This window comes from Haemaphysalis longicornis, unplaced genomic scaffold, assembly GCF_048455015.1.
Source record: "Haemaphysalis longicornis isolate Haplotype H1 unplaced genomic scaffold, Haemaphysalis longicornis Haplotype H1 scaffold_9, whole genome shotgun sequence".
Classification (NCBI taxonomy): domain Eukaryota; kingdom Metazoa; phylum Arthropoda; class Arachnida; order Ixodida; family Ixodidae; genus Haemaphysalis; species Haemaphysalis longicornis.
In genome coordinates this window covers 131241655-131256999 of record NW_027526460.1, presented here as the reverse complement: position 1 = coordinate 131256999, position 15345 = coordinate 131241655, and the positions used below count along the sequence as shown (strand labels likewise).

At 47.3% G+C, this 15345-nt stretch overlaps 2 protein-coding genes across 4 annotated transcripts in view; one reads left to right on the top strand and one right to left on the bottom strand.

Moving 5' to 3' along the window:
- Window positions 1-1387: 1387 nt before the first annotated feature.
- Nd-b15 (NADH dehydrogenase (ubiquinone) B15 subunit) lies at window positions 1388-6756 on the bottom strand. Its single transcript, XM_077684426.1, has 3 exons — window positions 6557-6756; window positions 4744-4893; window positions 1388-1511 (listed from the first exon to the last, which is right to left on the bottom strand). Exons 1-3 carry the CDS (start codon window positions 6713-6715, stop codon window positions 1443-1445), a joined length of 378 nt encoding a protein of 125 aa, XP_077540552.1. The 5' UTR covers window positions 6716-6756; the 3' UTR covers window positions 1388-1442.
- A 132-nt stretch (window positions 6757-6888) lies between these two features.
- Window positions 6889-15345, top strand: part of Scm (Polycomb protein Scm) — a 55712-nt gene continuing 47255 nt past the window's right edge. For 2 of the 3 annotated variants that reach the window (XM_077684417.1, XM_077684415.1), the window contains exons 1-3: window positions 6889-7013; window positions 8082-8168; window positions 13477-13647. In XM_077684417.1, coding sequence (XP_077540543.1) covers window positions 13492-13647 — 156 coding nt within the window. In that variant the 5' untranslated portion in view covers window positions 6889-7013; window positions 8082-8168; window positions 13477-13491. Of the gene's footprint in view, window positions 7014-7338; window positions 7728-8081; window positions 8169-13476; window positions 13648-15345 lie in introns of those variants that run through there. The other variant, XM_077684416.1, reaches the window with a different exon arrangement.

Here is a 15345-nt window from a genome sequence, read left to right as displayed (position 1 = left end):
CTGTCGTGTGCTCTTTTTCTTGGCACCCCTCTGTGGCTGGGCCTTTGGGTGCGCCGCCACACAAGCTTGCAGGAAAGTTGTGGGAAGAAGCCAGCATCTCAGCTGTGGACTTGCACAATCCTGGCGTCAAAGGAAGGAAGCTTCTACAGCCAGTGCTTTGCAGTATTCTACTACACTTCACTTCTGCAAACCATATGTGGCTAGAGGTGTGCTCTTCACTCGGCTAAGCTGCTACAGCACAGAAGAGTTGCTTTTAATGCTGCCTTTTGTGGGGCAGCGGTTAGCCCCGCAATAGATTGTATTGTGAGTCGGTCGTTTCTGGGTGCTTGGCAAGTCCTCCGAAGCTCGGGAAAGTGATTACCTGCAAAGTGGGAGCCTGGCACTGCTTCGAAAACAGATACACATCTTAAAGGGCCACGAAGGAAAAATACAAGTTTGTTGTATTTGAAGGATCTGGTTTTTTATGGTGCCCCCAGTGCTTGTCCGGCAGCAAACAATGCTTTATTCAGCGAGAAATTAATCAATTTTAAAAAGTTAAAATTTTGGTTCTCGCGCCAAATCATGTTTCACGACGTTTGCGACGAAATAACGAGGACACGTCTTCAAGCGAACGTTAGTATGCTGTTTATTGTGCAGCAGACTGCAGAGCCTTGTTTACTGTCAGTCCTCCTAGATGGCGCCACCATGCTGCGGAGGTAGTATGCTGTTTATTGTGCAGCAGACTGCAGAGCCTTGTTTACTGTCAGTCCTCCTAGATGGCGCCACCATGCTGCGGAGGACTGGTTCCTGCCCTAACTGTGCTTCTGAACGTATTTGCAGCTGGCTTGTTTTTATTACGGTTGGAAGTAATCATTTCATGAAGCATTGGGTACGCTAAACAAACAGGGTCATGTCAATGTCGCTTTCGCTAATCGGCCTTTGTCGTGCGAGACAATCCCAAAGTGGCAGACTGCTGTGCAGCTATAACAAGCATGGTATGCGCAGTAACAGCTGCAGTACGCACCGGTTCCTATGTTTACTTTCGTAATTTACATTGTTTACCTCGCCATTCTTACTGCTATAAAATAAATATGCATTACATTTAGGGGCAAATAGCTCGTTCGGCAAGCTTATAAGTTCTGCCTAATTTGCGTTTGCTTTTTCCGGCCTCCACCAATCGCAGAGCTGGCTGGTATGACAGCATAGGTTTTGTTGCAGGAATAGAGCTAGTGGGTCGCATGGCCATTCCCTTTTTTACTAATTATGTAGCTCACTTGAGTGAAGTTTACCTTAAAAGTGGTGTGAGTATGATTCAAACGAGCCCATCTTTGGAATGAACCAAACTTGCGTTTTGTCTGCATGGCCCCCCCTTTACCACTGAAAAGGAACTGCGCTCACACAGAGGCTGTTGACTGTAGAATTCTTTTATTACACTACTGGGGCCTACTTCAGCTGGCTGCTGATCAGACCATCTTGAACATCCGGTCCTTGTACGCAATCTCTCCACTTCGGCACTTCCGTTCAAATTCTTTCTGCAGGGGAAAAAGGAAAACAAAGTACGTCACTCCACTGGAACGTGTACAGAATGGCTACTAGTGCTAAACCAAATGCAGTTAGAAAACTTTTGTAGAGCAGGTAATATCGGGAAGCTTGGGGTATGCACACACTCAGCGGGAGGGCATAACTGCTGCAGCACCAAATGAGCAGTGCAAGCACTTTTTACATGCCTACACCGCATAAACACATGGCTACATGCCACACCTTTTGAAGGCAAATGTGACACAAACTGTCATTGTGGATTTTACTCCACCTGACGAGACAAAGGACGACCATTTACTCTCTTTACAGCAAGGTCCTACCTGCTGCAGGAGCTAGCTATGAGCACCTGGTATAAAACTTGCGAAAATCACTCCTCCCCACTGCATTTAGCGCTTTGATGTCTAGTGTTGCTCAGGAGCAACAAATCAAACTATTTTTATTCTCTCGCACTTTGTGGTTTTTTCCCCCCCACACTTAACAATCGACAGACAAAGGATCCTGATCTTCAAAAATTAAAGAAGAGAGGGCAGCACGTACTTCCGTATGGTAAAAAAAAAATACTGTTTACGCATGTCAACTAGCATCGAGCCTGAATGGTTCAATGAGCTAGTGACAGGTAACCGAAATTGTGCAATTTCGTTAGGATTTGTTTTTTAGTTGTGCGTAATTAAAAAGGGGGAAGCTAGAAATTGGGTACATCAAGTTATTTCTGCATTAATACACATTTCTGTAACAGCACCCCAATCTCCTATAGGCTCAATCCCAAAAATTCCAGCGCCGTTCTGAGAATGTCGGTTAAATGTGATCACAGATGGTGCCCATGATTAAGGCGACCTGAAGGACAACAAACCACCCTTATTTACAAAAATAGCGGGTAAAATTGATATAAGGGAACCGTTTTCTCTCTCTCTCACACACACATACAAGCGTGCACGCATGAGCGTGCACACACACAAAAAAAGCAAAAGAGATTTTGAAGACAGTTGACATTAGAATGACTACTTCAACGCAACAGAGATGAAACTGCACGCTCCATTTAGCAGTCGTGCAAGAGACAATCGGGAGTGCTCCAAGCAAGCCGGTGTAGACAGGAGTTTCTGGGCTTGTACCTACTTGGGAGCGGAATTTTGTGTTACTCCGGCCAACAGCTACAGTAAAACCTCATCATAATAATGAAACAGGATATAATCGTGATTGCCCTTGAAATTCTCATTTAAGACCTCCGATGCTTAAATTTCCCAGCAATGGGTATAAAGAACCTTTTTTTCACAACCAGCATTTACGGACAGTTTGGCAGCTGGCAGGTTAATGTGATGGTTTACATTGCATCACGGATACGGTAATTCAAAACTAGCGCTAGCTAGGGGCCGTTAACTCCAGTGCGCTAATATGGCTGCAAGCACCTGGCAACGCGCGAGGGTGACGATTCATTGCCGCTTCTTTTGCTCGTTTTTCTGATTTTCGCGGCCTGCTGTGAGTTTGGGTGGTGAGCGCATCCTGTTTTGCGCGTAAATTGTCGGTAGAAATGAACACTGGCTATAACGAAGTAATGGTTATAGCAAAGTAATTACGACCACCCCTTCAACCTTGCTATAATGAGGTTTTACCTCTATATTTGTGTATCATGTTCGGTGAGACACCCGCGACAGTTCAGAAACAATACATCTCATTAAGCGTGACAAGAACAGCCACTGCAAAGATGCCTGTGCTGAAGATTAACAGGAGCAGGCCAGTTGTTTCGCATCATGCCAGGTTTCCAACACACTACTGCATCCAAAGCAATGCCCGAACTAGGGCCGTGCAAATAGTGGAATGTTTGCTCAAATCAACCAGTGCTGCACACCGGCAAGAAATTCAAATGTGCAATGGTAGAATAAGAAAAAATGAACTTAAAAAACACCACCACTTATTTGTATTTCCTGTCCAAGTAACCAAATTTGCATGTGCCTTTTCTTTCGAACCACAGTAATTTGCACATACTTTTTCTCTGTGCTGTTTCATCCCCCTACAGTTAAGCTGAACCAAAGCCCATTTAGAAAAAACGACTGTTGGCAATACAGCACCACCGACCTAGTTGCAGCTACATATCTTGACCCCGGGAGCATCATCAAAGCAAAAGAAAAGATAAAGGTTACAACACAAGCTCATGTATTTATTCCCCAGCCCTTGTGGTTTTGGTGATGAAGGTGGTGTGGCTATGCCGTGTGTTAGTGGGTTGCCCACTGCATAGAAATGCAAGCCATAGGCAAAAAAAAAAAAAAAAAAAGTTTCTTACTTTCCTTATTTCAAGGGTTGCTTGCACACTGCAGCATGAGCAGGAAAAAACTGACAAAATTGGGATCTTATCGATAAGCTGACTTGTCTAAAAAAAGAAAGAAGAACAGTCCCCGAAGCAATGTATTGGATCGAAATGGAACTGGCTGCAATGCTGTTGCTCAGACAGAGCTCACGAAAGCAAGCAGTGATTTCGGTGGCAAACTTAACCAAGTAGTATCTCGAGCCGCTTCACTGCTGAAAGCTCAGCTGCACTGTTGAGCACCTCTCGGCCGCTAACACTGCCAGTTGAATGGGACTTTTATTCCTGGCAGCAACGCGGTGACACCGATACTCAGGTACAACTTCAGAATGACAACGCAAGTTGTCACTGCACCTCACCACCACAGCTAGCTGTTGTTCTATGCGGCGCAAAGCGTGCCTTTTTGCGAGTGGAACGCACTGTTGGGAAAGTTGGTGCATATTTGGTGAAACTTGGAGCGCAAATCAACAAGGACAACAAAAAGACAACAAGCAATGCACCCTGGGGAAGTTTTGCGTACATATACGAGGATGATGCCTCCAATAAAACTGGTTGCGAGGGAGCGCTTGTGTTTGCAGTCTTTCCGTTGTCCTTGTTGATTCAAAGTTTTACCAAATTACTGTGAGTGACGCGAGTTGTTCAGTTATTTTATACCTGCTCACAAATTACTGCGGGGACGACAAACAAACTACCCGAGAAAAAGCAGGCAATGTCATCATGCATTAAGTGCAATCTCCTTCCGAAACATGTGCCCGCACTGACACACGGGGCCGTCCTTACCTTGTACCCGAGTACACAGTACACTTAGGCTAGCAGGATTCTTTTTTTTTTTTCTTCTTATCTAACCACTGCCCTTGTGTGCCCAGTAGCCTGTTGTAGGCCTTCTCTTGCCAAGCTATCGCTGACAACACCTTGGCCCATCCGCTCACCCTGTCGTTGTGGACGAGGTATCCGAGGATGAACATGGGCACGAAGGTGACGCCGATCCACAGAAGGCCCCCCTTGGGCGTCGGCCGGAAGTGCTCGTAGATCTGGCTGTTGGCCCGGGCCGCTTGGAAGCGCATCATTTGCGGGTCGAACTGCAAGGGGCACGGGGGTGAGGGCACCGCTCCAGCTACGTTGGCCACATTTGAACAAGAAAAGTTGGGAAGCCTCTGGGCTGCACGAATTTCGACCAGCAGAGCCAGAATTCTGCAAGGCTGTGCGGGCCAATCCCCGGCAAGCATTACCACGCACCGGGAGCACACACCCTCGCTCACACCAAGCACCATTTGCTTTGAAAATTCTGGCTATTAGGTCAGCACGAGAGCTGATGGTACTCGCCGTTGGGGGACCTGGCGAAGGAACGCCGAGGGCAGTGTTTGCCGGGCACATTGCCCTCGGTTCTGAGGGCAATGTGAAGGTTCTGAGGCCCATTCGGGATGCTTTCCCACCAAGGTTCGCACAGGTCCTTGAAAACCCTTGAATTTAGAAGTGTAAATTTCAAGGCCTGGAAAGTCCTGGAATTTTTTAAAGGGTCCTTGAAAACCCTCGATTTTTCTGGAGAGAACCACTGGCCCTATCTTTTCACAAGAATTTAAAGTGTTTGTCGTGAATTTTTTGTGGTAAAAATGTAAAGAAACATTGCAACAATCAAGTTTCAGTGTATTGCGTGAAATTACGAGTTGTGGATTCTCATTATTACGAGGCAACATTGGGAGCAGCACTGCTCAATAGAATTCATGTCGCGATACAATCCCGTGAAAGCCGGCTTCTGTTCTCTATCTTGCATGTTCCATCTAGTCCTGTGGACATGTGGACATTTCATTACATGTTTGCTGCACCTCATACGCTCCATCTGCGTTTGCTTTTACATGCAAATGGTGGACGTGTACATAGTTCATCCTGCCTTGCAGCAACACTTGCTGAGTTGATTTCAGCTGATACTCTTGCTGACAAAGCAGGAGATGCAGGCAACATTAACGAAAGTTTTGAAATCAAACAGCCCCAGCAAAACACCAAGAAAAAAAGAAAAATTTCTAAATACAAACTATGAAATAAAAAATAAATCTGGGGGAGCATCCATGAACCCATAGCGCCTATCTAAATGTGCATTAATGTTCTTAGGTATTAGGCAATATCAAAATTTTGCATTGTGTTGAAAAAGTTATAAATAATCCCAGATAAAACATAAGATGGGAACCTTGAAAATGTGTTTTCTGGTCCTTGAAAACCCTTGAATTTTTGCTTTTGAAGCCCGCACGAACCCTGTCCCACTAACGTACCCAAGGCATCCGTAGTTCCACACCCACTCCTCCACTTGCAAGGTAATGCTATACACATGCCACCCGATACGCACCTCAAGGTGCAATTAACGACATTTCTTACTTTTATCACTGGGTAGTAAGCTTCAAACGCTCCATTTATTTAGGTCGCTTTAAACACGGCGCGCATAAAACACTGTCCTCCATTTCGTGAACTCAAACTTTCTAAACCATTCACTCGTTTAATTCTACTTTCACGCATAGAATTTGAAACTCGCCAAGCCGTGTATGTAGTCATCCGGCTAGGAGCACACGATGTCCTCCGTCATTCATTAATAATAGCGTAGAGTAAATGGTCAGTGCTCAACTAGCATCAGGACAACGAGAATTTTTTTTTTAAAGGTATTTGTCCTCCTAACAAAATGCAGATGTGCATGTTGGTATCAAGCGACCTTGGCAAGACGGACGATCGGGGAGCAAACATGCGAGCAGCACTTACTAGCACGCCTCCTGCGCCATGCTTGTTGGGATCTGTGATCTGGCGGACGTACTCCTGCCTCAGTTGGGCCCTGAGCTTAGCCCGTTCTTGAATTAAACGCTTTTCCTCGGGAGTAACTTCAGTTTCAACTTTTATCGACGACGGCTGCCGGTACGCCATGTTGCGATGCTGACCAAGTACTCTCGTTGCAGGTATTCTTGGTTTCGCAAGTTTAAAGTTCTTTTTTTAAAAAATAAGTAACTATTACGCAACATTCGCACTGTTATAATCTTATTTTTTGCTTCTTTATATACAAACTGGTTGTTTTATTATTTTAGCTTTTGAACACGACTCTCAGATGCCTGCTTACGAGGCTAATTTTGCATTTGCGGTGATTGTTATGGTTCGTGGTTCTCACAGCCATCTCGGCGTTGTGGTGGACGTTGCAGAAATATGCGTGTAGTCTTTCGCTCACAAGGTAAGCAAACGACATTTGCGCAAATAATTGCCCTGGCGATGTACTCGCCGGAAAAGCCGCCACGGCAGACCGGCGCTGCGTCGATCGTCGTTGTTCCGTCGTTCGAAGCTCGCGGCCGCCGCCGCTGTTTTCGAAGTCTGCGCTCCTTCGGACTTCGCAGAGAGAATTTCATTTTGCGACCTCCGTTCGGCAACTTTCCTTTAATATCGAAACCGACAGCTTGGAATGGAAGCTGAATCGTCTCTTTTACGCCGTGGTGCTGTCTGATAGTGTTCCGAACGACGGAGTCCGCGTGTGCGTTCGGACGCGTGGGTGATCGCGGCACTGTCGCTCGCGTCCGGCGAAATCTCGCGCCGCCGCCGTAATAAACGTTCCCCTCCTCGCCCTTCCGAGTTCCCAGCAGCAGCATCCACGCCTATCCAGCTTGTTTATGCCCGGCGCTTGGCCGTGTCGCCTGCCACCGCTCGGCGGCCACTTGATGGGACGGGAATGCACGGCTGCTGCTTTTGAAAAAGTGTGCGCGGCACAGCTGCTGTCATCGGTCGACTTTGGCGACGCAGTAGCGGCGCCCGTCAACACGGCGGGTCGTGATCGACTTCTGACGGCGTGCGCGGCGCGCTCTTCTCTTTCGCTTTCTCCCTGGAGGGCCGGAGTTGCCGGAGTGTTGTTTCGACCGCCCTCGCGCGCTCCCTTGGCCTTGCCCCGGTGACTGAGGTGCGCTCGTCGACTCCCCCGGTTCATTTTGCGCTGCGGCCGCCCTTTTCGGCACAGATCGATAGCGAATTGGATTTTTCTCGTTTTTTAAGAGCTCCTTTACGGCGACCACGTTACGGTGCGCCCAGTGACGTTTGCGAACGTGCGTTTTGTCGTCACCGCGGCGCGCGTCGTGGCCTTTCGTAGGCGGGTTTCACCACCCGTAAGCGCTCACTCGCTTGAATTGTAACCGACCGCTGCTGTCGGTCGTTCCCCGTGACGGGCGTGAAAGCGACTGTCAAAGTACTTCCGGTTGGGTGTGTTTTTGATGTGTGTTCGCTAATTGTCTGACAGTTCTTATTTCTGCTTTCACAGGCTAGACACGACACGCCAGCGCTGCTCTGTCGCCGTGAGTTCGCACACCGAGGGAGGAGGAGGAGGAGACGGTTGGAGCGTGACTAGGTGAGAGTGAGCCTTTTAATCGTCTCAAGCTTGACAGCTGGCCCGGTCGCGCCTGCTCTGACGGACCAGAAAGTCGTCCACGGGGAAACAAAAGTTTCGTTATATACTGAATGCAGATGTCAGTGCTCGTTTATTATAATCCAGGCTCTTGACTTGCATTGTGCGTCGTCACTAAATACGAACCGGCAGTTTCTGAGGCGCAATTTGGGAGGTAGCACGTCTTCATTTGGAGCTTGCTGACACATGTGACCTTTAATTTTGAAGCGAAGTGTTGAACGATTCTTGATTAAAATGAGTGGAGGCTGTTTGGAGATGGCAGTTGGGCTGACCTTCAACAGGTGACGGTAGTGCCCCACTCGCCCTTTAGCTTGGGGTGGTTTCGGTTTCTGCCCTAGGCTGCCGTGGTGCTCAGCAAAGCGCACAGTCAGAAAATGTGGAAGGTGCACAAGGAAAGCTCGCGCCGTAGTCGGATGTACCAGCTGCGGTCGGGGCCTCAAGGTGTGAGACGAATCACTTTTTTTGGCCAGGTGCCAAGAAAGCAAGTGTGAAGACGTTATCTGGCCAAGTGGGAAGAGGGGGGGTGGCGTGGCAACTGCAAGCAATCTTGCTTTGTTCCTACCTAACCACATTTGAGGTTAAAATTGCCATGTCAGCCTTCACCTAGATAAGATGTGACAAGAGGAGGGGGTTTCTGGTGTCGTTGGGGGCATAATGCTTTGGCCTGCATGCTGCAGGCTTCTTACCACTCACATACATGGTTTCTGTGTACGTAGAAATAGGAAAAAATGCCGCCAAACAGCTAGGAACCTGGGAACAGCAGTTTGGCAATGAATGCCAGTCATAACAGTGCTTTAAGAGGTTTGATAGGTCATTTTCCGGGACTAAATAGTCTCTGAAGGTTGGCAAACTATATCTACGCATCCGGTAAGTCCTCGTTCACAGCAACACTTCAAAATAATCGCACAATTCACCCATAAAGCCAATCAGGCGCTTGCCGGTGCGCCCTGGTCTATTGAAGGCCATGGCACGAAACACGTTCGAAAAGGCCAGCAATGCCGAGTAATGTCATATTGTCCAACATGGCTGCCGCTCTGTAAACAGTGTGTAATGTGTGGCTGGTGACTGTACTTTTTCCTGGTTCCTTTGCAGTGAATGGTAAAATTGTCGGCACAACTAGATGTCGATGTTGGATGTCAGGAGCGTTGAGAATTGATTTGATGCCACAAGACTGGCTGAAATGGGTGCATTAAAAGAATCCGTTTTTATGCACTGGCTTAGTGACGAGAGCTGGCCACTGACATTCTGCAGCATAGAGTATCGACTTTTTTTTTTTAACGTTCAGCAGCATTCTGGTGTGTTTAGGGGGAGGAAAGCTGATTCCGTTATCTGAGCAGCCATTAGACACGTCAATTGTCAGACGTAAAACAATGGGAAAGAGCACCGGGAACCCAGCCCAACATTGCCTAAGCTACTTCTCTTCCGCGAGTAGTGGTGATGCTGCCATTGGCATACCCCATCATCATCATGACCAGCCTATCTACGCCCACTGCAGGGCTAAGGCCTCTCCCGTTAATCTCCAATTGCCCCGGTCCTGTGCTAACTACGACCGATTTATCCCCACAAACTTCTTGATCTCATCTGCCCATCTAACTTTCTGCCGACCCCTGCCACGCTTGCTTTCTCTGGGGATCCACTCTGTTACCCTTAATGACCAACGGTTATTTTGCCTTCACATTACATGCCCTGCCCACACCCACTTCTTACTTTCTACTAGTATGTCGTTAACACACGTTTGTTGCCTCTCTCTTGTCCCCTAAACGTTACACCTATCATCTTCTGTTCCATTGTTTGCTTAGTTGTCGTCAATTTAAGTTCAACCCTTTTAGTGAGCCTCCAAGTTTCTGCATACCCCATCGCTGGCTTTTAATTGCACTGTAGCTGTGTTGGCGTAACTTTTACCAGCCGTTCCAAATGTAACTACAGCACCCAAGCCATTGATGGAAGTTTGGATTGAAGCGAAATTTTTTAACGGAATAAATTCTGTGCACTACTGTAATGAAAATGGTACATCTTGGTGAAGTCCCACACTAAGAAATTGCACTAGGAATGTCAGTGAACAGTATAAAGAAGGGGCATCGGTCGCTGCACTCGGACTGCCTGATAACGAGCTAGCATGACATCGCACATGGTAAGATAAGGGTGTGACATGTACAATTGTTTCACACGCATGCTGTCTTGCAACCAGGGTGTCAATGCGTTGGGGTAATGACTGCGAGGGGGAAAAAAAACGACTATTTTTCGGCCGAACATAAATGAAACCGAAACTTTGTTATTTTTCACTCCAGAGCAGTGCTGAAAAATTAGCCTGCTTTTCTCTTTTGTCATACTACTGGGCCAGGTGCCAGGCCACCTCATGACATTGTCACCGAAGGAGCTAAGCATGTCTTCCCTAGCTGGTATGCCTTGTGGCCATGTAAGGGAAAACAATTGCAGCTGTGTTGTAAGCCAGCGACACTAAAGGCCAACTGCACTCAAAATTTCGACCTCTTGAAAACATTTCCCTATAGCTGGCTGTCTAATAAGACTGTGAGATACGAAATATGACAGCTGGAATACGCCTATGCACAATGCAGACGGCGATCGAAAATCGGCAATTTTGAAACCAGAATTGACAAGAGTGTGTGGCCATTACGGCCAGGCTGAATTGACGTTACAGTCGGCGAGCAAGGGAACGGGAGCGGCCAGCCAGCCGGAGCAAATCTGCGCACGACGCTTCGATCTCGTGGCAGCTTAGGAGAAGTGCGCCCAGCGGCCGCTTTTCTGATGGAGGCGAAAAGCAAAAGCGCTTGTGTGTACGAGATGTTGGCACACGTTAGAGATCCCAGGTGGTCAAAATTAATCCGGATCCCTCCACTACGGTGCGCCTCATCGCCTGCGTTGCATCGACGCGTTAAACGGTACAATCAATCAATCACTTCCACTTCATGGCTGTTTGTGCAATCCACCGGCAGCTGCAGTGTCATCTGCAACACAGCTGCTTTAAACTGTTCTAATTAACAGTGCCTTTCAGAGCAGCTGGAGAGGGTATGGGGGCTCAAACTAGTGCACTGCACGGGCCTGGCCCGCAGGCTGGGCTTGGGCTGAGTGGTGTGCATTCTCAAGCCCGGGGTAACAAACGCACCCTTGGGTCTTTCTTACACTTTCTTTCTTGCCAATGAGTGTGAATTTTTGGGTAGACAACCTTGTGAGCATGGGAAGAACTTGGCTGTAAGGGATCGGTGCCGGGGACAAGCATTCGCAAAATAAAGAAAAGTACAAGCTTAACTAGCTCTCCACAGCGTGCTAGCGTCAAAAACGCATAGGAAGGAGAGTTCTTTGAGAAATGAATTGAACGAAACAACGCGAAGCACAATATCTTCTTGAAAATACATTTTCGAAGTCAGGATATTTATGTTGTACAGACAATTACCTAGTCCAAGTTTAAAAGAAATTTAAGTGCAATATACTCGCTCTATACTTAATTGTAGGTAGAAGGGACCGGACATTTTCGAGCTCATGTTGAGTCTGTCTGACTCGGGCTGGACATTGAAAAACAGTCTGGCAGGCTCGGGCTTATTTTATGAAAGTCTGTGTGGCTCGGGCTCATATTTTAAAAATTTGTAGGGCGTGGGCTGGGCTCGGGCTTTTTTTATCTCAATGTTTTGTCAGACTCTGGCCGGGCCTAGAAATTGCAGCTTGTGCTGTGCTCTAGTTCAGACCCCCTCCGAAATTTTTTCCAAGCAGTGTGCAAGTGAGGCTTAGTGTTCCTTTCGGCATAATTCCTCCCTTCTGATGACCCGTAACCACCCCCCAAAAAAACTTTCTGGCTACGGCCCTGTTTTACAGAGCTGCCATTCATGTTCCAGTTAGTTTGTTGGTACACATTGTACATGAAAACAATTTTTTGGCTGAGGTGACATTTGAGTGCAGGTAGCCTTTAAAACGGCCGTGAAGACAACATACACGAGATAGCTTCGCTCAAAAGATTGCTGTGGAAGAATAACGAATATTCCGAGTTTAATGCAAACTGATTAGGTGGTATAATGAGGGGAAACCTAAATAGGGGTGCAACACCTGAAGAGAGCACTGCCCTGAACTCTCTGCCTTGGCACGAGTTGCTCTTGGAATTCCTACCACCCAAGTCAGCAGAAAACAAGTTTTCTGTGTGCTAAGTTGAGTCCCATCAGACCAAAGGCATTCTTTTGGTTGCATTTTGAGATCATCTTGCAACTACGCTTTCGTTGGGCGTTAGGCATGTATTATGCATTAACAATTTACACACAAATCGCCATAAATATGCATCGTCCTTCTCATTGGGATTGTCAAGCCTCTCGCGGAAAAACTGTGGCTTGAAACACCATGCACCACACAACACAACCACAGAAGAATACGCCGGGGTCATGAACTATTTTTTGCATGTGCACCTGTAATGGTTAATATCCAAACCGTTATTTCTTTGTTTGGGAGCTGCGCTGTCTAATACCCGTGCTACACGAGCGTTTTGAAGGCCTTTCAGTCGGACGTCATTTGACTCAAGTGACTCCTTTGGGCTGCTACACGACGTTTTTTTAAAGGCCTTTGTTGGAAATGCCGTTTAAGTCAAAGGAGCACCACCAATGACCTGTGAGGTTGTCAAAGGCCTTTGAAACGCGAACGGCTGTACTCTCTGCAGTAGTTTCTGCATGCCTTAATTACAAAAACAATTATTTACGAGTAAAAATTGGGTTTAAAGTGCACAATCTTCATGGTTCATCACGTCTTTTTGTTTTCTATAACTCGCTCTATGATCACAAGGTAACTTGGTACTCTCAACACTGGCGCTGCAAAAAAGAAAAAAAAAAAAACTGGCTGCCAGCCCATATTTTTTGCGAGCTTGTAGATTATCAGTTCGATCGCTAATAACATTTTTTTTTTGCTCATTTTAACTCTAAAATTTTTGTCGAAAACGAAACAGGGCAGCAGTGTTGACACCAAAACATTACGGGCGAACGTGGAAACTTTCAACTGCCTTTGAGAATTGTCGGGTAGATTGGCGGGGCTCCTTCCAGTTCGAATGGAGGTCATTCTACTGAAATGTCCTTTCCACCGCTTGTGCAGCACAGGTATAGCTGTGAGAGTTATAAGAACCGGAACGGAGCATCGCTTCATTCCTCCCGCACCCTGGCTGGGTGTGCAGCAATCGTGCCCTTGTGGCTTGGCAGTGGTGGAGACCAGGCTGTGTGGAATACAGGATACTTGATGGTGCCCCCCTGCCCCTTTTCGTCCGCAGGAGCAGCGCCGGGAGATGTCCAGGAGCCGGCCGGGCCAAGCCAACAAGCCGTGCTGCGCCTGGTGCGAGGACAACCGCAAGGACCTGAGGCACGCCATCACCGTGGGGCACGTGCGCAAGGAGTTCTGCTCCGAGAACTGCCTGCACGAGTTCAAGCGCGTCTACCTCAAGGTGCGTGCGTCTCTCTTTGCAAGCAGCCCCGCTTCTTTCTGCCCACCACTGCCTTTCTTTCAATGCCTGGTAGAGACCTGTTACCTCCTCTGGCTTTGGGGCTAGCCAGTCGGGTATCTGCGGCTGGTGTGCCCGTTAAATGGCTGGTTAGCCGTTCATCATCATCATCATCACCAGCCTATCTACACTCCTTGCAAGGCAAAGGCCTCTCCCAGGGATCTCTAGTATCCCAGTCATGTGCTAACTGCAGCGGATTTATCCCCGCAAACTTCTTGATCTCATCTGCCCTTCTAACTTTCTGCCGCCCCCTGCTACGCTTGCCTTCTCTAGGGAACCACTCTATTGCCCTTACTCAGCAACGAATGTCTTGCCTTTGCATTACATGCCCTGCACACGTCCATTCCTTCTTCTTAATTTCAACTAACATGTCCCTAACACGCGTCTGTTCCCTGGCCCACTCCGCTCTCTTCTTGTCCCTTAATGTTATACCTATCATCTTCCGCTCCATCGCCCGCTGAGTCGTTCTCAATTTAAGTTGAACCCTCCCTCTTAGTGAACCTCCAAGCATTTATTATATTTTCCTGTGCATGGTAAGCCTGTGAACGCCTATCACTTCGGAGCCGAGTCTGGGATCCACTTGAGGAACTGCGCAGCCAGATGGGGGAATTCTAGCCAAGGGAAAGCGGATGCAGTGAGAAATGGGTGAAGCAAGCATAATTTGAGAAAAGAATCAACAAATTATATTAGGCAAACACGTTGGCAGACATGGCTTGCCTCAATGCCGCACCCTCGTTTGCGTCTTGCCTGTTGTCATCAGTTACGCTTGGCTGATGTCCATTGACTGCTGCTCTATTTGTGCTGGGCATGGTGCAGAGGCTCGAAATTCACTGTGCCCGTCCTTTTTCTGCTGTTGTCTTTTCTAAACCACGTTTCGCACATTCTAGCTTGGTGCTAAAGTTGTTTGGAGGGTAATATGGTTGATCGGGGTTAATTGATTTATGCAATTGCTATGTCACTCTCTTCTAGTCTTTCCCAAGCCCAGTGAGCAACTTCGTAAAGGGAGCATGTGTAGCCTTAGCGACATTTTTTTCGATGTATTCTTCCTGTCTTTGTGGGATCATTTTAATGCTTCTGGTTGGTGTAGCGGTTTTATAGGTCAAAAGCCATCCATATGGTTGTGCGCTTGAGTTGGCTTTGCATAGCTATGTTTTTAAGACAAAAAGCAAAAGCACCTGTGTGTCGAGATTTCAGCGCACGTTTAAGATCGCCAGGTGGCCAAAATTAATCCAGAGCCCTCCACTACGGCGTGCCTCATAGCCCAGGTATAGCTTCGGTGCATTAAAAATAAAAAAAAAAATTGCTTTGCTGTTTTTTTCCTATCCTTATGAATGGTCACCATCATACTGTGCGTCAGTGTGTCATTGGCGGGCTTGTGTGTCCCAGTACAGGGGTTCCCGCTATTGAACAGCTTTCTCGTACATTTATAGTGAACCGAAACATCACCTAATTACTGTGTGTGGTTCTGTTGAATCGTTGACACTTTTATCTTGCATGCTGCATACTTACGCGCGTTTGTATCTGTCTGAGCTTTTCTATTTTTTTTCTGGGCTTATCCTTTTTTTTTTTTTTTGCCCGTCTTGTCATGCCCCTCTTAGCAAGGCGTAGACACAGCTTGTTGAAGTACTCGCGTATCCTGCT

Excerpts from the sequence above, each read along its gene's own strand:
- Nd-b15 (XM_077684426.1), bottom strand. The coding sequence starts at position 6,715 with ATGGCGTACCGGCAGCCGTCGTCGATAAAAGTTGAAACTGAAGTTACT. Across the intron at positions 4,894-6,556 it reads ATGGCGCAGGAGGCGTGCTA|TTCGACCCGCAAATGATGCG; the intron begins GTAAGTGCTGCT and ends TGCCCCTTGCAG. Across the intron at positions 1,512-4,743 it reads ACCTCGTCCACAACGACAGG|AAAGAATTTGAACGGAAGTG; the intron begins GTGAGCGGATGG and ends TTTCCCCTGCAG.